This window comes from Microplitis mediator, chromosome 1 (genome assembly GCF_029852145.1).
Source record: "Microplitis mediator isolate UGA2020A chromosome 1, iyMicMedi2.1, whole genome shotgun sequence".
In the NCBI taxonomy this organism is placed as follows: domain Eukaryota; kingdom Metazoa; phylum Arthropoda; class Insecta; order Hymenoptera; family Braconidae; genus Microplitis; species Microplitis mediator.
In genome coordinates, this window is record NC_079969.1 from 7767674 (window position 1) to 7790521 (window position 22848).

The following is a 22848-nucleotide window of genomic DNA, read 5'->3' on the forward strand; positions in this document are numbered from 1 at the left end:
TACTTCCAAAACGTTTTTGTTAATAAAAAAAAAAAATTACACCTTTTTTTGCCAGGTTTTTGTACCGGAAGATTCACGAGATTTTTCTCTATTTTATTCAATTTTTTATTTGACTACGACAATTTTTCGCCACAAAGTTTCGTAGTAGGGCAAGTAGACTAATATTGAATTTATAGATTTCTTCAGAACTTTATGGAATTCCATACGATTTCATGAAAATTTATTTTGTTTTATGAAGATTGGTAAAATTTTATAAAATTGTATAAAATTTCATGAAGGTCAAATCCAGCCTTAAGATACTGATTCTCTAAAATTTTACGCAATTTTATTAATTTTTACCAGGCTATTTCCGGTATAAAATTTTAGTGAATAGCATTTGAACAATAGCTTTTATTTATTCACTTTCATCTTTATCGCTCAATGTTGTAGAATCTTTTATAATTTATAGCATTTCATTTTTCAGGTGCGAATTATCATCTTGATATACGTTACGTTCATTGTGTATGAAAAACAACGCAGAATATTTATTAATCGAAGTTTAGTGTTCCTCGAGACAAAAAATTTTGGTATGTGCAGTCTATACTATAGATTGTTTGTAAAAAATCTGTATTGGATGGTCGTAAAAAGATTAGGCTTTATAGACATTTACATGATAAATAAATGAATAAATAATAGTCATCAAAAACATTCGAATTTATTATTTATTTTGCAACAGATATAATTTTTCAATCTAAATAAAACATTTAAAAACTTCAAAGTAAAAAGTTCATTTAAATTACCACCAGATGCATTTTTTTGCGGGATTTAAATTAGAACCCACAGGGCACTTAAAATCTGACGAAATTTTAGGTACAATTGATAAAAGTTTCATCATCATGTATTCAAAAGCATTGAACTGATTGTTATTAATATTACGGGGTTTAAAGTGATCTTCGTGAAGAGAACAATACGATTGTCCGAAAGATATCCAGAATAACTGCTCCGGGGTATATGATAATCCTGGAAGAGGTTTTTCACTGCCATGTTGGGCCACATAAGTCTTGTAACAATTCCGAGAAGCCCAAAATCCGATATATTGGTAGATCAATTCTTTTTCGAATTTATCACGACGAAGCTGAAAATGAAAAACCAAAAAATAATTAGACGAATTTATATTTGATGTAATTTTGCGAAGTGAAAATTCTGTTAAATTGAGTGATTGTTAAATACTAACTCTTTGTTTCATTGCCTCGTCTGATAAATCCTCATAATGATGACGGAAACAATCGAGTTGGTCATTTGGAAGTAGGGTTCCATTTTTTTCCCAACTTCTTCCATTATCAGTCAGAGCTTTAAAAATTTGAATTGCAATGTAGGACGCACTCGAACCATAATTCATGTACATTGGACGATTTTCGTTAAATAATGGGCTGGGAATCATCGATGCGGGTATACCTGTTACAAAAGTATCAATAGATATAAATACATCAAATATGATAAAAGGATTAAATCCAATCTGATGTAATCAAGACTTACGTAGGCGGCCATTGTACATTTGCGGAAGTGCTGAATTATCAAAACAAGCAACGCCGTATATAGCAAGTTCCGATTGTATTTTAATGCTGACGTCATTTTTCAATTTGAATAAATTAAGATTCAAGATGGTTTGCAAAAAGTTATCTTTGACAACTTCTGCATTCGCGTAGAAACTTTCCAGTTCTTTTGGGTCCGACAATTTCACTGATGTCCCGAAAGTAAATGGCATTTCTGTAATAGTTTTTATTCTTTTACTTTTTTCAGTGGCATTCAATACTTTAGATTCTTTTATCAAACTGATCATTTCAGTTTTAATAGACTCAATTATATTTATTATGATCGTCTGACTGCTGTTGTAGTGATCCAAATATAAGGATTCAGCGGCATAATTCGCGTATTTTTTAGTCAATTTCAGACAATCATCATCGGCTGAAATACCAGCATAACCTACTTGTTTATGGAACGTTTTTTGCGCCTCCCTAAATTCTTCAGTCAAATAAGGAGCTGAGTATTGGACAATTTTCCAAAAGGCGTAATTTGCTTGCACTCGTTTTGGGGTTTTTTCCATTAGTTGTGCAAACCCTGTTAAAATTGTAATAATCCAAACAGTTAAAGCAGGCTTTTCATTAGCATCCACAAAGGGAATTAGGGTTTTATCAACAAATCGCTCCCACTCAATACTCGGCCATTGCTTCTGTAACTCTGCAATAGTGAAATTACGCATCTGATAACGATGGCCTCCAACATTTATTTTTGATAATTGTTCTTCAAAATCGTATGCGTCTTTCATGTCCTTTTCCAAGTCACTACCATCTGCTCCAAGGAGTCGTGCTACTTTTACCATGTAATCAGAATAAGCTTGTTTTTGTGAGGTAGTTTTCTCGGGCATAGAGGGATCGAAATGAGTATCGGCCATCTGTTAACAAGAATATGAAATAATTTATCTGTATAATTTGTAGTAGTCGACTACGTGACTCACCGTAACAGAATATCTTAAACTTCTACGTGAATTACTAAATATAGGCTTTGGTGCCCAATCTAAGAAACAATTGATATTGTAACCAAATTTTTTAGCATCACCGGTAAAATCAATCCAGTTGAAAGTAGACTCCTTCCAGTCAGCTTCTAAAATAGGCCAATTGCCTAAACTTTTCATCGTACGTTTCAAAAGGTCTAGAGCTTGTGGCCCTTTGGCATCTAGACAAATTTATAAGGTCAGATATGTTCATTACTTTGATCTAAAAGTACACGGAAAAAAAATTATCGGAAGTTTTGCTATGCATTATGGGAATAGTTCCCATAATGATATGGGAATTGTACCCATACTGCTATAGGGATGGTCCCCATATATTATGGGAACCATCCCTATACTAGTATAGGCACAATTCCTATACCATTATGGGAACCATTCCCATAATGGGAATGGTTCCCAATATGGAAATGGTTCCCATAATGGTATAGAAATAGTTCCTATACCAATATGGGAAACAATCTGATAATATTATGGGAACCATTCCAATATCATTATGGGAACCATTCCCATAATGGTATGGGAACTGTTCCCATACTTTTATGGGAACTACTCCCATAATGGTATAGAAACTATTCCTATAATATTATGGGAATAATACCCATAATGGTATAGGCACTATTCCTTTACCATTATGAGAACCATTCCTATAATATTACAGGAATAGTTCTCATACTATTATAGGAACCATTCCTATAATGTTATGGAAATGGTTCCTATAATTTATGGGAATGGTTCCTATAATTTATAGGAATAGTTCCTATATAGTATGGGAATGATTCCTATAATATTATAGAAAGTACTCCTATAAATTATAGGGACCATTCCTATAATTAGAGGAACCATTCCTATAACGTTATGGGTATCATTCCCATAATTATAGGATCTATTCCCATAATTACGGGAAACATTCCTTTAGTTAAAAGAACTGCTCCCATAATTTATGGTCGTTATTCCTATGATGGTATGGGAAAAAATTTCACAAAATTATGGGAACATTTTCCATAATTTTTTTTCCATGTAGTTAAGAGTACCTACTTTCATTGATGCATGTTTTGTAAATATCGTCGATAAGTTTAAAGGGTTTGAAGTCTGAAGAGATTCCTTTTCGGATCAACTTTTCAAGGTAATCATGTTTTTGTGATTCAAGATAATCGTAATCGTTTGATTTATCAGTTTTTTCGTAATTACCGCAAGCAAATCCGTAAAAATTGTCACAGGGCTTAATACTGGGATCATGGTATCTTAAGATTTGGGCGGCTGAAAAATAAAATAAAAATGGACTAGGATTATGTATTGTCCTGTTGTTCAATGAAAGTTGAAACGTGTCATACTGCGGCTTAAAAACAACTTACCGATTTCTGATTGTTCTACGGCACATTCGTTACCTGTACACAAGTTAGCCGCCACTGTAAATTTTTTAATAATTATTAGCTGAATAAGTTGCTATTATAAAACTAAAAAATTAATATCAAAAGTCGAAATTGTTTACCATCATTTAGTGTAGTGTTGACTACAGCCGCCGAACTATTAATCGGCAAAATTGAACAGACTAATCCAACACTCACAATTAAAAAAAATGCACGCTTCGATACTGACCTCTGTTTCTCTTGCCGCAGTATCCCAGGTGATCTATAAAAAGTTAAACCATCACATTTATTCTGTAGTCAGCAATTAATTATCAAAATTATTTCTTTCTCTCCTTTCACTCGAAAAAACATTTCTATTATTAATGGCACTGGAATAAATCGTGAGTAAATAAATAATTAATAATCCTACTTATCGAACATTAGAAGCTTCATCTTGAAATATCTCGTGTTACTCTTGAAAACCTGTCGAGAGGAATGACAAAAATTAACTTACGCAGTTTGTTAAATAGTAACTGTGTGAATCACCATAATTGTTTTTAAATTATCACCCTATTACCTTGTTAAAATAAATCACCGCTGAGGTGAGTTATGGGCAATAACAAATCTCATTGTCATCATTATTATAGTAGTCAATTATATATTTAAAACACATCGTCAATAATCTTGCTGATTTCTATATTCCTACATGGACAAAAGCTTTCCACCGTATGTTTGAATTTTCTATAAGTATAATAAAAGTTTTTTATCGCGAATCTTAACCTTTATATTACAGTGAAATTCATATTTTGATTTTCAATAAATGATATATTTAGATACCCTTAAAGTTATACCCGCAACAACCATTTCTAATATATTTATATGCATTAGGGTGTCCCAAAATAAAAAAATATTTTTTTTTTTAAGGTCTTATGGGCTCAAAAGTTACTTCATATTATAAAAAGAATTCTCACAAAATTTCAGCCAGATATCTTTAAAATTGAGCTATCACAGAGGGGGGTCCCCTTTCCCATTTAAAACACACGTGAAAATTTTTCATTTTAGTTTTTCGTTATAAAGACTATGAAAAAAATTTTTTTTTCAGTTTTGCCTAGAATGATTTTGTAGGAAATTAAATTCTCTACAAAAAAGTGCTGATGCATTATGTATGTCAAACGAACTGGGAAAAAGTTACGGGGCTTCAAAAATCAACAAAAATTTAGTTTAATCAGTGTTCAATTTTTTTTTTATTATTTTTCATTTTTATTGCATCAAAAAATTTTTTTTTCAAATTTTAACGACCACGCTCTTGTAGGAAATTTAATTTCCTTCAAAAAGTATCTGATATCATATATACCTCAAATGAATGAGAAAAAAGTTACAGGGCTTTGAATGTCAACGGAAAGTGAACTTCACTTTCCGTTGACATTTTAGTTCAAAAAATTAATATGTTTTAAACTTCACTTTTCGTTGACATTTAAAGCCCTGTAACTTTTTTCTCATTCATTTGACGTATATATGATATCAGATACTTTTTGAAGGAAATTAAATTTCCTACAAGAGCGTGGTCGTTAAAATTTGAAAAAAAAAATTTTTGATGCAATAAAAATGAAAAATAAAAAAAAAAAAATTGAACACTGATTAAACTAAATTTTTGTTGATTTTTGAAGCCCCGTAACTTTTTCCCAGTTCGTTTGACATACATAATGCATTCGCACTTTTTTGTAGAGAATTTAATTTCCTACAAAATCATTCTAGGCAAAACTGAAAAAAAAATTTTTTTCATAGTCTTTATAACGAAAAACTAAAATGAAAAATTTTCGCGTGTGTTTTAAATGGGAAAGGGGACCCCCCTCTGTGATAGCTCAATTTTAAAGATATCTGGCTGAAATTTTGTGAGGATTCTTTTTATAATATGAAGTAACTTTTGAGCCCATAAGACCTTAAAAAAAAAAATATTTTTCTATTTTGGGACACCCTAATATGCATATAGGGGAAGGGATGGCAAAAGGGGGTAGGGTAGGCAAACCGGGGTACTCTCAAAATTTTTTAAAAAAAAAATTATAATTGATATTTTATTTTTCAAATTATTAAAATGATTATAACTCGGAAACTATGGACTTTAGCGACTTGACTCGTAGGACTTTTTTCGAAGGGAATAAAATTTCCTATAAAATTTCTATCAACATTTTTGATGTACTTTCATTGGTTTATGTTCTGCAAGCCAATAAAGGTCAATTTCATGGGAAAAATGAGTTCCGCAACGGACAAGTAAAACAGCTGGATGTACAGCTAAGTAACTATGGGCACTTTTGAAGAACACTAAATGCCCTACAATTTGCGACTAAAACCGCCTTGATATCATGAAACGCAGCTGAGTATTAGAAAGTTAAAAAAACAGTAATTTAATTTACGTGTATTTTAAATAGGAAATCTTTGAAATTAAATGGCAAGTACTTAGAATTGGAACTAAGAGCTCATATTTGGTGAGAATTTTTTTTTTTTTTTATGTAGAATGAGATTTTGCTTGAGGACTTAAAAAAAAAAAACTTTTGCGGAAATGAATCACCCTAATATATATATATATATTAGACTGGGCCAAAAAATTGACTATTTTTCGTTTTTAAGCATATCGAATTTATTATTTGGGATAACAAGAAATATTATTGTGAAAATTTTAACCCTTCATATTGATATTAAGAGGTCTATCATCGCAATTTTTTATTTTTTTTACTGAACGAGTTTTCATTTTATATCTCCTAAGCCATCGAGATAAACGAAATTAATTTGCATATATTTCTCGTAGGAAATTGAATGCACGAGAAAAAAGGTCGAATTGAAATTTTTCGTCAGACGAACCATTTCCTTAAAATAATGCCATCTGCAAGCATCTTAATCAATATGTTTGCAAGTCTGACTGGGTGGGCCTCACGCAAGTATTTCAGCCAAGCCTTCCAACAGATTCGCTTAAGATATCTTGCAGAGATATCTTACTTTTGACTTGTTCAAGTGTGATCATGTAAACTTGCCACGAATTAAGCTACAGATTTATCGGAAGCTTCCCTAAGAATGCCACTAGGAAAAGTCATATTCGCGTCAAAATAACAATTTTATAAATTCATGATAAAAACAAAAAAATTTTACATGGGTAATTATTTACATATTTCTGGATTCAAGGTATACAAATTTTATTAAATTCATTAAAAAATTGTCTTCATAGAATTGTTTAGATTTACTCTTCAATTATCTCATGTTATATACAATTTATATATTTTTGTTTTTTTGTATGAGAGTATTTACGCAATATGGTTTTTTCTACTTAACTGATTTACATCTATTATAAATCTTTGAATTTGATATAAAACGCATAATAATCACTTACTCATTACTAGGGACAAGATTTCTGCCTCATTTTTGAAATGAGTAGTTCAAATTTTTGATATTACGGCAAAAATATTGGTCTTATTAAAAAAGTTTTCGAACAAAAGTTGTAGGAAATTTGATTTTCTAGAAAAAATGTTTTCTATGATTTTTTTATACGATCAATATTTTCACCGTAAATTGAAAATTAAGATTCATAATGAATAATTCAAACTTTGGGGAATTATGAAAATCTTAATTTTGAAATTACGGCTTTCTTATTAGTTCTAAGAAAAAATTATAAGAAACATTTTTTTTAGAAAATTAAATTTCCTACAACTTTTGTTTCAAAAATTTTCTAATAAGACCAATATTTTCCCCGTAATGTAAAAATTAAGATTCATAATGATTGATTCAAAATTTGGGGAATGATGAAAATCTTAATTTTGAAATTACTGCTTTCTTGTTAGTCCTAAGAAAAAATTATAAGAAACATTTTTTTTAGAAAATTAAATTTCCTACAACTTTTGTTTTAAAAATTTTCTAATAAGACCAATATTTTCCCGTAATACTAAAAATTTCACACCACTAATTACTAATTATTTTTTAATTAACGCAAAAATCCTGGCCCTAGTTATTACTGAAACTAAATTAGTAATACAAGGCTCATATTGATCAAAAAATGTCATCAAAACAATTTATTCAAATTACTACCAAGTGCATTTCTTTGCGGGATTCAAATTAGAACCAATGGGGCACTGGAAATCTGAAGAAATTTCAGGTATATTTGACAGTAATTCCATCAATAAGTATTCAAGAAGATTGAACTGATTATTATTAATACTACGGTGTTCAGCCAAGCTTGTGTACTCAGGGCAAAAAGATTGTGCAAAAGATATCCAAAATAATTGCTCCGGGGGATATGGTAGTCCTGGAAGAGGTTTTTCTATGCCATGCTTGCCGATGAATGTCTGATAAGAATTTCGAGATGTACGAAGTCCGATGTATAGGAAGATCATATCATCTAATTTATTACGATGTAGCTGAAAAGTAAGTAATCAACTAATTATTGCACGAACTGATGTTCGATGTAATATTGCGGGTTGACGATTTTGTTAAACTAGGTGGTTGTTATCATATAACTTATTGTTAAATACCCACTCCTTTTTCCTTTATCATGTCGGGTAAATCCTCATGTAGATGACGGAAACAATCGAGTCGCTCATTTGGAGGTAGTATTCCATCATCCGTCGAATTTCTATCCACATTAGTTAGAGTGTGAACCATATGAACTGCGATGTAGGGCATATGTAGACCGTAGAGTATGTACATTGGATGATCCTGGTTGAATAACGGGTTATGAATCATTGAAGTCGGAATATCTGTTAAAAAGTTCAAAGAGAAGTTTAATGCAAACATTACAAAAAGATCCTTGAATCTGGTGTAACGAAGACTTACGGAAACGACCAGTGAATATTTCCGGGAGTCTTGAGTTACCAGGAGCGATTTCTGATTGTGTTTTGATGCTGAATTCATTTTTCATTTTGAATAAATTCATGTTCAAGATTGTCTGCAAAAAGTTATCTTGGACAACTTGTGCATTTGCGTAGAATTTTTCCAGTTCGTTTGGGTCAGACAATATTTCCGACGGCCCGATAGTGAGTGGCATTTGTGTAATAGTGCTTATTCTTTCATTTTTATCTTTATCGTTCAATTGTGTAGAATCTTTTATGATTTTTATCATTTCATTTTTAATAACCATTACTATATTTTTAATGTGTTCCTGACTAGTTTTGTGCTGATCCAAATAACAATATTGAGCAGCATATTCGGCGTATTTTTTAGCCATTCTAGAGCAATATTCTTCTCGTGGCTTTTCCTGATAACCTACTTGTTTATGGAACGTTTTCTGCGCTTCCCTAAATTCTTCAGTCAAATAAGGAGCTGAGTATTGAACCATTTTCCAAATGGCGTAGTTCGCTTGCACGCGTTTTGAGGTTTTTTTCATTAGTTGTGTGAGTTCAGTTAAAGTGGTAGAGTTCCAAACAGTTAAAATAGGCTTTTCATTAGCATCCACAAAGGGAATAAGGGTTTTATCAACAAATCGCTTCCACTCAATGCTCGGCCATTGCTTCTGAAACTCTGCAATAGTGAAATTAGCTGTCTGATAAGGATGGTCCCCGACGTTTATTTTTGATAACTGTTCTTCAAAATCGTATGCGTCTTTCATGTCCTTTGCCAAGTCACCACCATTCGCTCCAAGGAGTCGTGCTACTTTTACCATGTAATCAGAATAAGCTCGTTTTTGTGAGGTAGTTTTCTCGGGCATAGAGGGATCGAAATGAGTATCAGCCATCTGTTAACAAGAATATGAGATAATTCATCCGTATAATTTGTAGTAGTCGACTACGTGACTCACCGTAACAGAATATCTTAAACTTCTACGTGAACCACTATATATAGATTTTGGTGTCCAATCTAAGAAATAATTGATATTGTAACCATTTTTTTTAGCATCACCGGTAAAATCAATCCAGTTGAAAGTGGACTCCTTCCAGTTAGCTTCTAAAATAGGCCAATTGCCTAATTTTTCCATGGTACGTTTTAAAAGATCTAGAGCTTGTGGCCCTTTGGCATCTAGATAAATTTATAAGGTCAGATATGTTCGTTACTTCAATCTAGGAGTAATTAATGGTACCTACTGTCATCGATGCATGATTTGTAAATGTCGTCGATAAGTTTGTAGGGTTTGAAGTCTGAAGAGATTCCTTTTCGGATCAACTGTTCAAGATAATCATGTTTTTGTGATTTAAGATGATCGAAATCGTTAGATTTATCAGCATTTTTGTAGTTACCGCAAACAAATCGAAGAAAATTATCACAGGGCTTAATATTGGCATCGCGGTATTTTGAGATTCGTGTGGCTGAAAATTAAAATAATAACGGACTAGGATTATGTATTGTCCTGTTTTTTAAGAAAAGTTTAAACGCGTTATATTGAGGCTTAAAAACAACTTACCAGCTTCTGATTGTTCTACAGCACATGTGTTATCTGTACATTTATTTGCCGCCACTGTAAAGTTTCAAATAATTATTATTTGTATATGTCCCTATTATAAAACTAAGCAATTAGCATCAAAATTCGAAATTGTTTACCATCGCTTTGTGTAGTGTCGACAACAGCCGCTAAAGTATTAATCGGCAAAATTGAAGAAACCAGTCCAATACTTACGATTAAAAAAAATTTACGCTCCAATACTGAGCTTTGTTTCTTTTTCCGCAATGGCCTTGGTGATCTATAAAAAATGATACCATCGCATTGATAATTCAGTTACCAAATAGTCACTCAAACTACATTTGGTATCGTTGAAAATTTTTTAAATCGATTACTTTATTTCTTTGCCTCCCCCCACTTGATGTAACATTTAAATAATTAACGTCACTTATAGATCGTAAACTAATAAATAAACAATAATCTTACATGTTAAATATTCCAAACGCCATTATGAAATTTCTAGTGTCACTCCTGTCAACCGTTAGACATGAATAACAAAATTTAGATCCCCCTGTTTGTTAAATAGTAAACTAGGTGATTCACTGTAATTGTTATTGAATCATTACCTTATCATCTTGTCGAGCTAAATGTTTGTGCTAGGCAAGTTAAGGGTATAGTTCAATGTCGTTATAATAATTATTATTATTGTTATTATAGTCTTGTATACAAATTCAACGCGGCATACAGGTAATTTTTCTATTTGCCTGTAATGCAACTGATAGCAATCGGCGAAATTGACTGACTGGAAGAAAGAACGAAGAATGAAATGGAATGGAAACGTGTGGGAGATTAAAAGTGATGATTTCGAGCCTCGAGAAAATCACTACTAGGTATTTTTTTTGTTAATCTTTTATTCGTATATATTTCACATAACTTTTACAAGGAGTACGCAGTATATGTGCTTACAATAAGATCTTATATTTTTGTTAATATATTTTAGGGTTAGCACTTTGTAAATAATAGCAAGTAATTTCAAACTTCTGAACCTACACTTTCAATAATCTCAGTAATGGGCAAAGCAGTAATACAAATGGAATCAATTTATTTCAATTACCACCAGGTACATTTGGGTTCCTTATTCATATTAGAACCAGCGGGACATTGAAAATCAGCCGAAATTTCAGGTATATTCGAAAGTGTTTTCATCATTTTGTATTCAAGAATATTTAGCTGATTGTTATAAAGATTGCGCGGTTCATTCAGATTTAAATACTCGGAACAGAATGATTGTGCGAAAGATATCCAAAATAATTGGCCCTGTGTGTAAGGCAATCCTTCAAGAGTCGGTTCTGTTCCCGATCTTGCGACGTAATCCTGGTAAGCTGCCCAGGAAGAACGGAATCCGATGTATTGAACAATGAAGTCTTCTTCGGGTCTATTGCGAAGCATCTGAAAAAGAAAAAAGAATAGGATCCGTAAAATCTCTAGTGGTTGAAGGAAAACTTATTTGTTTTCATACAATACAACTTCCAAAAAATTATTTAAATACTTACATTTTTTTTCTTTGGTTCATCAGTTAAATCATCATATTTATGACGGAAACAATCGAGTTGTTTATCTACGAGTTCTTTTCCAACTGTCTGATTTCTTCCGACGTGAGATACTGATGAGGCGATACTAAAAGCTATATATGATCCACTTGAACCAAAATTCATGTACATTGGACGATCATTGTTAAACAAAGGACCGGGTATCATAGCCATTGGTATATCTATACAAACAGTGTTTATTAGCTCGGGTATAAAAAATTACATATAATTATACATGATGATATCTAATTTTCTCGCTAATTTCGATATTTTATTATATTTTTAAACGTATACGTTTAATTTTATTGAGAAGGTTATTTGCATGTTTGCATGTTTAGGTTTCCACTATGTTTAAATGGTGTATTACCGAGGATGGACGGTGTGGCTCAATAAGTTATAGATCAAATTGAACGGAATATAGTATAGTGCCGGATAGCTCAACTGGTAGAGCACTCGGCGCGATACCGAATTGGTCTGGGTTCGATTCCCAGTACGGGCTATCTATATTTTTCTCAATTTATCTATAAATTGTCTTATTAAGAAGGTTATTTGCATGTTTGCATGTTTAGGTTTCCACTATATTTAAATGGTGTATTACCGTACAGTAAAAAGATAGGAACCTTCTCAATATTAATATATAAATTTACTGCGAAATTACGGCATTTTACCGTAAAGTGAAATACTTCACTGTGTTGCGGTAAAAATGTCATGAATTGCTATTAATTACTGTAAAATGTAAATGTAAATAATTATATATGAATATATGTGATTGTAATAGATCATTTTCTACATATAATTATGTACAAATTGATAAACATCATTGTTAAACAAAGGACTGGGTATCATAGCCATTGGTATATCTATACAAATAGTGTTTATTAGCTCGGGTAAAAAAATTTATATATAATTATACATGAAGATATATTATTTTATTATTTTTTTAAACGTGTGAATTAACTGCAGAATTACGTTATTTTCCGTAAAGTGAAGTACTTCACTACGTTGTGGTAAAAATGTCACGAATTGCGGTAAATTACTGTAAAATGTAAATGTAAGTAAATTATATATAATTATATGCGATTGTAATAGACCATTTTTTACATATAATTATGTTTAATGACATATTTTTTTTTATCCCGGAAAAGAATATAAAACGCGTTTGCTAACAAAATTGAATAGAATAAAACTTACGTAAATGCCCATTAACATTATCTGGAAGACCTATTTGACTTAGCTTATTGCTATGATATGGATTTATTTCAAATAGTACTTTAGCACTGAATTCCTTTTTGACTTTAAATATATTCAAGTCCAAAAGCGTCTGCAGAAAGTTATTTTTATCGACTTTCACATCTGCATAGAATTTTTCAAGTTCTGCTCGGTCAGACAATTTATGGGACGGCCCAACAGTGAATGACATCTCCTTGATAATTTTTATTCCTTTATTTTTAGCTTCATCACTCAATGTTTTAGATTCTTTCATCATTCTAACCATTTGATCCTTGAAAGCCTTTACCATTTGTTTAATAGACTCGTGACTACTTTTGTATTGATCTAAATACAAATTGTGAAGTGCATATCTTGCATACGTTTGAACTATTCCCAAACAATCATCATTTTCAGGAATGCCAACATAACCTATTTGTTTTTGGAATGTTTTTCGCGCTTCTCTAATTTCCTCAGTCAAGTAAGGAACTGAGTATTGAACTATTTTCCAAATGGCGTAATTCGCTTGTACACGTTTCGGAATTGTTTCCATGAGCTTTACGAACTCTGTTAAAGCTGTAGGATTCCATACAGTTAAAGTAGGCTTTTCGTTACTGTCTACAAAGGGAATTAAGGTTCTGTCAACGAATTTCTTCCAAGGGATATTCGGCCATTTCTTCTGTAGCTCTTCAATATCGAGTTTGTTTGTGTGATTAGGATCTTCCTTGACACTTATTTTTGATAATTTTTCTTCGAAATCGTAAACGTCTTTCATGTCCTTTGCAACGTTATTATCATTTGCTCCAAGAAGTCGTGCTACTTTTACCATGTAGTCAGAGTAAAATTGTTTTTGTGAAGTAGTTCTCTCGGGTATAGAACGGTCGAACAAATTGCTAGTTATCTGGTGGAACAAAGAAAGATTTTTTTTATTTAACCTTTCGTCCCTCGTGTATGCTTTGTCCAACAGTATTAGTTGCACAGTGAGGAAATTGTCGCGATTTCACGATTTATTTGCATTAACACAAATTGAGAAAAAAAAATCTGGGCGTCGGTTGACCCTGCGGGCCAGCCCCAAAACTTCCCGCTGTTTTCGAGCTCAAGAAGCTTGAAAACATTACTGTGAATATATTTTCGAGCTCTTCGAGCTTGAAAATGCAATTACCTGGGATTATTTTTGATGATCTTTTCAAGCTCTACCAAGTTACGTATTTTGCTGAGTAAAGTTTTACAAGTTGAGAATCGAAAATTATTAATGAAGAAGCGGTTTTCAAATTTTTATTCTCGATTATGTTAAATGAAATAAATGTATTGAGGCAGAAATCAATGTCAGTGATCAAAATCAAGATTTGAGTGAGTTTTGACTTAGCTCAGAGCAATAATATATGAAATATCCGAGAAACATATTAATAACTGGGTTTTCTCAATTTTTTGCTGATAATGTGATTTGAACTAAAGAACAAGTTAGATGACATTCTATGATGATCGAAAGAGACTATATTGAAAAAGAGTTGGTATGATTTCAGACACATTTAGTACATTATATTTTGATTTATCCGGAAAAAATAACGTTTTATGTTATTTTTTTTACTTTTCAGCGCCGATATCTTTTGAACTAATGAACCGATTTAGACGTTTGAGGTGGCAATCGGCGCGTTTTCTCGAATTCTAGAGCTGATGTAATTTTGGAATCAATCCGTCCTGCCGTTTTGAAGATATTTGGAAAAACCCGTTTTTCACTATTTCTTTCTCCAATGATATCTCTCGATCAAATTGACCGATTGAGATGGTTGTAGTGGCACTCGACGTGGCTTATACAGTTCTAGAGCTGAATAGATTTTGAAGTCGATCGTTCAACTCGTTTCTGAGAAATCAATAAAAAACGAAAAAAAAAAAATTTTTTTTTTCGTAATTCGCCAATATTTTCGAGTTTACTTAATCAAATGTTCTGAAATTTTCAGGAAAGTTGACGACCAACAAGCTCTTACGATTGCCACCTCAACCATTCAAATCGGTTCATTAGTTAAAAAGTTACAAAGAGTTTACACACACACACACACACACACACACACACACACACACACACACACACACACACACACACACACACACACACACACACACACATACATACATACATACATACATACACTCAGACATCATTCTGAAAATACGCAGAATAGCTTCCTAGGACCTCAAAACGTCGACATCTAATGAAAACTCGAGTTACGAAAATTGAGGTGAAAACAATAACTTCCCGAATTTTTCGAAAATCATCGATTTTCTTAGCGGGAAGTTAAAAATTAAGAAGCAACTGAAATTATCGAATCTTTTTATACCGATTAGTAAAACATTAATACACAAATTGCTGAACTGGTTCAGTAAAGTAATGATTGATCTTTACAAAATTATCATTAATTAAAAACAGAGGCGGGATTTTCCTCTCAACACAGTGAACGAAAGGTTAAAAGCGACTTGCGAAAATTCTGGTCAATATTACTCTAAGAACAGAATAATTAGTGTCTTATGCAGACAATTACAATGAGACAATGTTGAAACGTGACCTAAGACTTACTTGGACAGAATATTTTAATGTTACTTCTTTGTTACGATTCAAATATTGCGGTTTCCAATCTAAGAAATAATTTAAATTATAACCGGCTTTTTTGGCATTGCTACTAAAATCGATCCAATTGAAGTCAGATTCCTTCCATTGGCTGCCTTCCAAAATCGGCCAGTTTCCTAAATTCTTAATGATACTCTTCATAAGGTCTAAATCTTGTTGTCCCATAGCGTCTACACAAATAGACAATATAAGATTCATTTATATGACTATTGCTTCTGTTAAAACAAACAAACAATCATTTACAACTTACTCTTGTTCATGCATGTTTTGTAAATATCATCGATAAGTTTGTAGGGCTTAAAATCAGAAGAGATTCCTTTTTGCAACAGCTTTTCAAGGTAATCATCTTTTTGTGATAAAAGGTAATCATAATCATTAGACGTATCTGTTTTTTTGTAATTACCGCAAGCGAATCGGTAAAAATTATCACAAGGATTTATAGTATCATCTCGGTATCTTTTGATTCGTGCAGCTGAACAATAAAATAAAAATGCAGTAAGAATGTTTATTGTCCTATTGTTTAATGAAAGTTTTAACGCGTCATACAACTGATCCTCAAAAATAACTTACCGGTTTCTGATCGTTCTACGGCACATATGTTACCTGTACATTTGTTTGCTGCCCCTAAGAAGTTTTAAATATTTATAAGCTCTATACTTTCTGATTATAAAATTAAATAATTGATTCGATAACAAGAGTCGGAATATTTTACCATCGTTTTGTGGAGTGTCGACAGCAGCCGCTGAAGTATTAATCGGCAAAATGGAACAAACCAATCCAACACTAACAATTAAAAAAAATTTGCGCTTCAATACTGAGCTCTGTTTTTTTTGCCGCAATGATCCTGGTGATCTATAAAAAATAATACCGTCACATTCATTATTTAATCACCAAATAATCACTAAAACTACATTTAGTATCGTAAAAAAATTTTAAATCGATTATTTTCTTTCTTTTCCTGCCCTCACTTGAAATAAAATGTAAATAATTAACATCACTTATAGATCATAAATTAATAAATAATAAATAACTCATCTTACATTTCAAATATTTCTAGCGCCATTATGAAATATCTAGTATTACTCTTGTCAACCTTTAGACGTGAATAACAAAATTTATATTCCGCAGTTTGTTAAATAGTAAACTAGGTGATTCACTATAATTGTTATTAAATCATTACCCCATTATCTTGTTGAACTAAATGCTTGCGTGAGGCTTGTCAAGGGTATAGTACAGTGTCATCATCATTGTTATTATTATAGTCTAGTACATACATTGAACGCGTCATATAAGTAATTTACCTACTTGTCTGTTATTTACCTAATAATGACATTATACATCACACTGAGCAATATCTTAGGAAAAAGGATTCCATTCGAATTTTGAAAATTGGCTGTTTAAAGGTTTCTATACTTTTCCCAGAAAAGATGGAAGATATAAAATTAAAATTTATAAATCACAAGTCACATAAACTCAAAAATGTTAGCTAACGAAGTCACATTTCATTTTAATTGGAGAATTATAAAATTTGATTCGACTATTTTTTCCATTAGCTATCATAGTTCAATACTATCAGCCAAAATACAGATTCAATCTGCAAATAGTGCGCTAAATATCCATTTATCGTAGTAAAAATTTTTGAAATCAAAATAACTACCAAGCACTTAAGCGGCACACGGAAATGTTCTTAGCGGGAAATTGAACACAATCACTGCTATTTAAACTATCTAAGCTTTCTATATACCTATCGTATTACTGTTCACACGGTAAAAAATATTGTGTATCTGTGTTAAAAACGGTCCGTGTTAAATTTTTTGTGTTGATTATTTTGTGTCAAATGAACACAATTCTTTGTGTTACTTTAAAATTTTCCACCGATCTTCTATTCAACACTTTAAAAGTGTAACCTAGTACAAAAATCGATATTATCAACATTTATTAAGTGTAACTTTAAAATCAACACAAAAAAAGTGTTGAAACGACAGTTGAATTGTGTTAAAAAAAATGTCTTCCTTCTATTTACGCGGGAAGCGCCATTAAGCATCAGTTCTGCTTGGTTAGTTATTGTTTTTGTGACATTAATTTTATTTATTTTCAATTGGACATGAAAAAAATAAGTTTACAAAGTTCATGATTCGTATAGTTTAAAAAAAAAAAATATTTAAAAAATTGCATCTGTAGCTTTTTTAATTTTCTACATGCGCATATTTTTATTTTTTTTTCGTAATTGATTTGTTGATAAAAAAATTCAAAAACTGTTAACTGTATGCTAACTTAAGGATCATGTTTACTATCATAAAATAGTCCAATGTTAAATAATAATTGTAGACACTTTTGATAACCTAAAAATAATCCATGGTACAAATATAAAAGTTAACATTTTTTTTGTGTCACCATTAACATTTAAAAAGTGTTGAAGTTACTTCTTATATTACTCGAATTTTGTGTTGAAATTTTAACACAAATTTTGTGTTGAAATTCAACACAAATAGTCTGTGTTGAAAAATAACACAAATATTGTGTGGACCGTTTCTAACACACAAGTTGTGTTGATTTTAACACAATATTTTTTACTGTACATATCAAAATTAGTAATTAAAATCAATTAATTTTGTAAGAAAATCATAAGGAATGTAATTAATATAATGGAGTAATTTGTTTCAATAAAAATCCACACGAGTTTTCTTGGATAATATTCTATTCGTATATTTTCATATAATTTATACAAAATTATACAGTATAATATGTACTTTAATAAGATCTTACGCCACTTCTTTAAATAATTATCATTATCTTAATTTTTTTTAATTTTTTGATGGAATACCGGTCAAAAAACAATAATTAGTAAACATAAAACTCTAACAATCTACTTTCAGTTATCTTAGTATCTGATTCATTTATATTAACTACCACCAGGTACATTTGGGTTCCTTATTCATATTAGAACCAACGGGACATTGAAAATCAGCTGAAATTTCAGGGATATTTGAAAGTGTTTTCATTATTTTGTATTCAAGAATATTTAGCTGATTGTTATAAATATTGCGTGGTTCATTCACATTTAAATACTCGAGACAAAATGATTGTGCGAAAGATATCCAGAATAATTGCTCCTGGGTATAAGGTAATCCTTCAAGAGTCGGTTCTGTTCCCAATCTTGTGACGTAATTCTGGTAAGCTGCCCAGGAAGAACGCAATCCGATGTATTGAACAATGAAGTCTTCTTCGGGTCTATTGCGAAGCATCTGAAAAAGAAAAAAAAATAGGATCCGTAAAATCTCTAGTGGTTGAAGGGAAAATTTATTTGTTTTCATACAATACAACTTCCAAAGGATTATTTAAATACTTACATTTTCTTTCTTTGTTTCATCGGTTAAATCATCATATTTATGACGGAAACAATCGAGTTGTTTATCTACGAGTTCTTTCCCAACTGTCTGATTTATTCCGACGTGAGATACTGCCGAGGCGATATTCATAGCTATATATGATCCACTTGAACCAAAATTTATGTACATTGGACGATCATTGTTAAACAAGGGACTGGGTATCATAGCCATTGGTATATCTATACAAATAGTGTTTATTAGCTCGGGTAAAAAAATTTATATATAATTATACATGAAGATATATTATTTTATTATTCTTTTAAACGTGTGAATTAACTGCAAAATTACGTTATTTTACGTAAAGTGAAGTACTTCACTACGTTGTGGTAAAAATGTCACGAATTGCGGTAAATTACTGTAAAATGTAAATGTAAGTAAATTATATATAATTATATGCGATTGTAATAGACCATTTTCTACATATAATTTTGTTTAATGACATATATTTTTTTTATCCTGGAACTGAATATAAAACGCGCTTGCTAACAAAATTGCATAGAATAAAACTTACGTAAATGCCCATTAACATTATCTGGAAGGCCTATTTTACTTAGCATGTTAGTATTATATGGATTTATTTCAAATAGTACTTTAGCACTGAATTCTTTTTTTACTTTAAATATATTCAAGTTCAAAAGCGTCTGCAGAAAGTTATTTTTATCGACTTTCACATCCGCATAGAACTTTTCAAGTTCTGCTGGGTCAGACAATTTATTCGACGGCCCAATAGTGAATGGCATCTCGTTGACAATTTTAATTCCTTTATTTTTAGCTTCATCACTCAATGTTTTAGATTCTTTCATCATTTTAACCATTTGATCCTTGAAACCCTTTATCATTTGTTTAATAGACTCCTGACTACTTTTGTATTGATCCAAATACAAATTGAGAAGTGCATATTTTGCATAAGTTTTAACTGTTTTCAAACAATCATCATCGGCGCGAATGCGAACATAACTTACTTGTTTCTGAAATGTTTTTCGTGCTTCTCTAAATTCCTCAGTCAAATAAGGAACTGAATATTGAACTATTTTCCAGATGGCGTAATTTGCTTGCACACGTTTTGGAGTTTTGTCCATGAGTTTTACGAACTCTGTTAAAGCTGTAGAATTCCATACAGTTAAAGTAGGCTTTTCGTTACTGTCCAGAAAGGGAATTAAGGTTCTGTCAACGAATTTCTTCCAAGGGATATTCTTCCATTTCTTCTGTAACTCTTCAATATCGAGTTTCTCTGTGTAATTGGGATCTTCCTTGACACTTATTTTTGATAATTTTTCTTCAAAGTCGTAAACGTCTTCCATGTCCTTTGCAACGTCATTATCATTTGCTCCAAGAAGTCGTGCTACTTTTACCATGTAGTCAGAGTAAAATTGTTTTTGCGAAGTAGTTTTCTCAGGCATGGAGGGGTCGAACAAATCGCTAGTCATCTGTTGGAACAAAGAAAGATTCTTTTATTGAATCAGATTATTAATTTTTGATCGAAGCTTCTTTACGCGTGTTCAGGATAGGGACCTAGCACAGAAAAATTGAAATGTCATGAAAAAATGCGACGGAAATAAGTGACAAAGAGTAAATGAGAGGACACTGCCATAGGCAGCGCGCAGCCTCTGTTTCTTTTATTGTGTATGTATTACGCGTAACTTGGAGTTTCGTCCTGGTTGTCTTCTTGACACTGTATGACTATTTTTATCCAAAGTAGTCCACAACTTTGCCCCTTTTGGGTGTCCCATGATACACACGTATTTTTTTTTTCTATTTTTTTAAAATAAATATTTTCTATGAAAATTATTTATTATTTGTACGACTATGCTCCATATTTTTCAACTGATTGAATCAGCTGAGATCGTTTTTTAAAAATATGGCAACGTCGCACATCAAATTTTATTTACGAGATCAGTCGCACATTGAGGGAATCGCCGCGATTTCACGATTTATTCGCATTAACACAAATTTTGAAAAAAAAATAAAGCAACTAAAATTATAGAAACTTTTTGTATCGATTCGTAAGATATCAATACAAGAATCGCTGAATCAGTTTAGTAAAGTAATGGTTAACTTATTCAAATTTATCATTAAAAACAAAGGCGGGATTTTCCTCACAGCACGGTGAATGAAAGGTTAAAAGCGCCCTGCGAAAATTCTGGTCAATATTACTGTAAGAACAGAAATTAGTGTCTTGCACAGACAATTACAATGAGACAATGTTGAAACGTGACCCAAAACTTACTTTGACGGAATATTTTAATGTTACTTCTTTGTTACGATTCAAATATTGCGGTTTCCAATCTAAGAAATAATTTGAATTATAACCGGCTTTTTTGGCTTTGCTACTAAAATCAATCCAATTAAAGTCAGATTCCTTCCATTGGCTGCCTTCCAAAATCGGCCAGTTTCCTAAATTCTTAATAATACTCTTCATAAGGTCTAAAGCTTGTTGTCCCATAGCGTCTACACAAATAGACAATATAAGATACATTTGAATGACTATTACTTCTGTTAAAACAAACAATCATCAACAACTTACCTCTGTTCATGCATGTTTTGTAAATATCGTCGATAAGTTTGTAGGGCTTAAAGTCAGAAGAGATTCCTTGTTGGATCAACTTATCAAGGTATTTTTTTTGTGATATAAGATGATTATAAACATTAGAAGTATCTGTTTTTTTGTAATTCCCGCAAGCAAATCGGTAAAAATTATCACAAGGATTTATAGTATCATCTCGGTATCTTTTGATTCGTGCAGCTGAACAATAAAATAAAAATGCAGTAAAAACGTTTATTGGCCTATTGTTTAATAATAGTTTCAACGCATCATACAACTGATCCTCAAAAATAACTTACCAGTTTCCGATCGTTCTGTAGCACATATGTTACCTGTACATTTGTTTGCCGCCCCTAAGAAGTTTTAAATATTTATAAGCTCTGTACTTTCTGATTATAATATTAAAAAATTGATTCGATAACAAGAGTCGGAATATTTTACCATCGTTTTGCGGAGTGTCGACAGCAGCCGCTGAAGTATTAATCGGCAAAATGGAACAAACCAATCCAACACTTACAATTAAAAAAAATTTGCGCTTCAATACTAAGCTCTGTTTCTTTTGCCGCAATGATTCTGGTGATCTATAAAAAATGATACCGTCACATTTATTATATAATCACAAAATAGTCACTAAAACTACGTTTGATATCGTAAAAAAGTTTTTAAATTGATTATTTTCTTTCTTTTCCTCCCCTCACTTGAAATAACTAAATAATTGACATCACTTATGGATCATAAATAAATAAATAATAAATAACTCATCTTACATTTTAAATATTTCAAGCGCCATTATGAAATATCCAGTATCACTTTTGTCAACCGTCAGACGTGAATAACAAAATTTATATTCCGCGGTTTGTTTAATAGTAAACTAACTGATTCACTATAATTATTAAATCATTACCCTATTATCTTGTTGAATTAAATGTTTGCGTGAGGCTTGTCAAGGGTATAGTTCAATGTCATCATCTATATTATTAAGAGAATAAGGAAAACTTTGTTCCTGGCATATCTATATGATAGAATTGGTTAATATCATTAAATTTGGTATCGTTAGAAAGGTCTTGACTTGGATTTGTGCATTTTCATATAGTAGAATTCACTATATAGATAGAAAAAAATATAATTGTGTTAGCAAAAAAAACATTACGCATAAATACTCTTAATATCTTTTTATGTAATAATTGCCAACCAGTAAATTTTACTAAACGTTTTGTAATCATTAATATACTGAATGTATTTAGTCATATCTG

At 31.5% G+C, this 22848-nt stretch overlaps 4 protein-coding genes across 5 annotated transcripts; all 4 read right to left on the bottom strand.

Moving 5' to 3' along the window:
- Nucleotides 1–678: 678 nt before the first annotated feature.
- LOC130665650 (neprilysin-2-like) lies at nt 679–4421 on the bottom strand. The gene is made up of 8 exons (XM_057466124.1): nt 4325–4421; nt 4038–4177; nt 3901–3954; nt 3584–3805; nt 2495–2712; nt 1516–2431; nt 1214–1434; nt 679–1114 (listed from the first exon to the last, which is right to left on the bottom strand). Exons 1-8 carry the CDS (start codon nt 4345–4347, stop codon nt 776–778), a joined length of 2133 nt encoding a protein of 710 aa, XP_057322107.1. The 5' UTR covers nt 4348–4421; the 3' UTR covers nt 679–775.
- A 2102-nt stretch (nt 4422–6523) lies between these two features.
- On the bottom strand, nt 6524–10851 carry LOC130665112 (neprilysin-2-like). Its single transcript, XM_057465393.1, has 8 exons — nt 10733–10851; nt 10408–10547; nt 10271–10324; nt 9954–10175; nt 9671–9888; nt 8710–9607; nt 8413–8633; nt 6524–8294 (listed from the first exon to the last, which is right to left on the bottom strand). The coding sequence occupies exons 1-8, from the start codon at nt 10753–10755 to the stop codon at nt 7962–7964; spliced, it is 2109 nt and encodes a 702-aa protein (XP_057321376.1). The 5' UTR covers nt 10756–10851; the 3' UTR covers nt 6524–7961.
- A 295-nt stretch (nt 10852–11146) lies between these two features.
- LOC130674156 (neprilysin-2-like) lies at nt 11147–16830 on the bottom strand. Of its 2 annotated transcripts, XM_057479425.1 has the most exons (8): nt 16705–16830; nt 16377–16516; nt 16235–16288; nt 15915–16136; nt 15614–15834; nt 13027–13942; nt 11800–12017; nt 11147–11695 (listed from the first exon to the last, which is right to left on the bottom strand). In XM_057479425.1, exons 1-8 carry the CDS (start codon nt 16725–16727, stop codon nt 11357–11359), a joined length of 2133 nt encoding a protein of 710 aa, XP_057335408.1. In that variant the 5' UTR covers nt 16728–16830; the 3' UTR covers nt 11147–11356. The 2 variants fall into 2 exon arrangements, with proteins under 2 accessions (XP_057335408.1, XP_057335411.1); XM_057479428.1 differs by lacking the exons at nt 11147–11695; nt 11800–12017 and adding an exon at nt 12607–12695.
- Nucleotides 16831–18353: 1523 nt separating this feature from the next.
- Nucleotides 18354–22454, bottom strand: LOC130665038 (neprilysin-2-like). The gene is made up of 8 exons (XM_057465287.1): nt 22363–22454; nt 22037–22176; nt 21895–21948; nt 21578–21796; nt 21281–21501; nt 19565–20480; nt 19015–19232; nt 18354–18909 (listed from the first exon to the last, which is right to left on the bottom strand). The coding sequence occupies exons 1-8, from the start codon at nt 22383–22385 to the stop codon at nt 18571–18573; spliced, it is 2130 nt and encodes a 709-aa protein (XP_057321270.1). The 5' UTR covers nt 22386–22454; the 3' UTR covers nt 18354–18570.
- Between the last annotated feature and the right edge of the window lie 394 nt (nt 22455–22848).

Excerpts from the sequence above, each read along its gene's own strand:
- LOC130674156 (XM_057479425.1), bottom strand. The coding sequence starts at position 16,727 with ATGGCGCTAGAAATATTTGAAAT. Across the intron at positions 16,517-16,704 it reads GCGCTAGAAATATTTGAAAT|ATCACCAGGATCATTGCGGC; the intron begins GTAAGATGAGTT and ends TATTTTTTATAG. Across the intron at positions 16,289-16,376 it reads CGACACTCCACAAAACGATG|GGGCAGCAAACAAATGTACA; the intron begins GTAAAATATTCC and ends AAAACTTCTTAG.
- LOC130665650 (XM_057466124.1), bottom strand. The coding sequence starts at position 4,347 with ATGAAGCTTCTAATGTTCGATAA. Across the intron at positions 2,432-2,494 it reads GTTTAAGATATTCTGTTACG|ATGGCCGATACTCATTTCGA; the intron begins GTGAGTCACGTA and ends TCTTGTTAACAG. Across the intron at positions 1,115-1,213 it reads ACGAGGCAATGAAACAAAGA|CTTCGTCGTGATAAATTCGA; the intron begins GTTAGTATTTAA and ends TTTCATTTTCAG.
- LOC130665038 (XM_057465287.1), bottom strand. The coding sequence starts at position 22,385 with ATGGCGCTTGAAATATTTAAAAT. Across the intron at positions 20,481-21,280 it reads CATTAAAATATTCCGTCAAA|ATGACTAGCGATTTGTTCGA; the intron begins GTAAGTTTTGGG and ends TTGTTCCAACAG. Across the intron at positions 18,910-19,014 it reads ATGAAACAAAGAAAGAAAAT|ATGCTTCGCAATAGACCCGA; the intron begins GTAAGTATTTAA and ends TTTCTTTTTCAG.
- LOC130665112 (XM_057465393.1), bottom strand. The coding sequence starts at position 10,755 with ATGGCGTTTGGAATATTTAACAT. Across the intron at positions 10,325-10,407 it reads CGACACTACACAAAGCGATG|TGGCGGCAAATAAATGTACA; the intron begins GTAAACAATTTC and ends GAAACTTTACAG. Across the intron at positions 10,176-10,270 it reads TGTAGAACAATCAGAAGCTG|CCACACGAATCTCAAAATAC; the intron begins GTAAGTTGTTTT and ends TTTAATTTTCAG.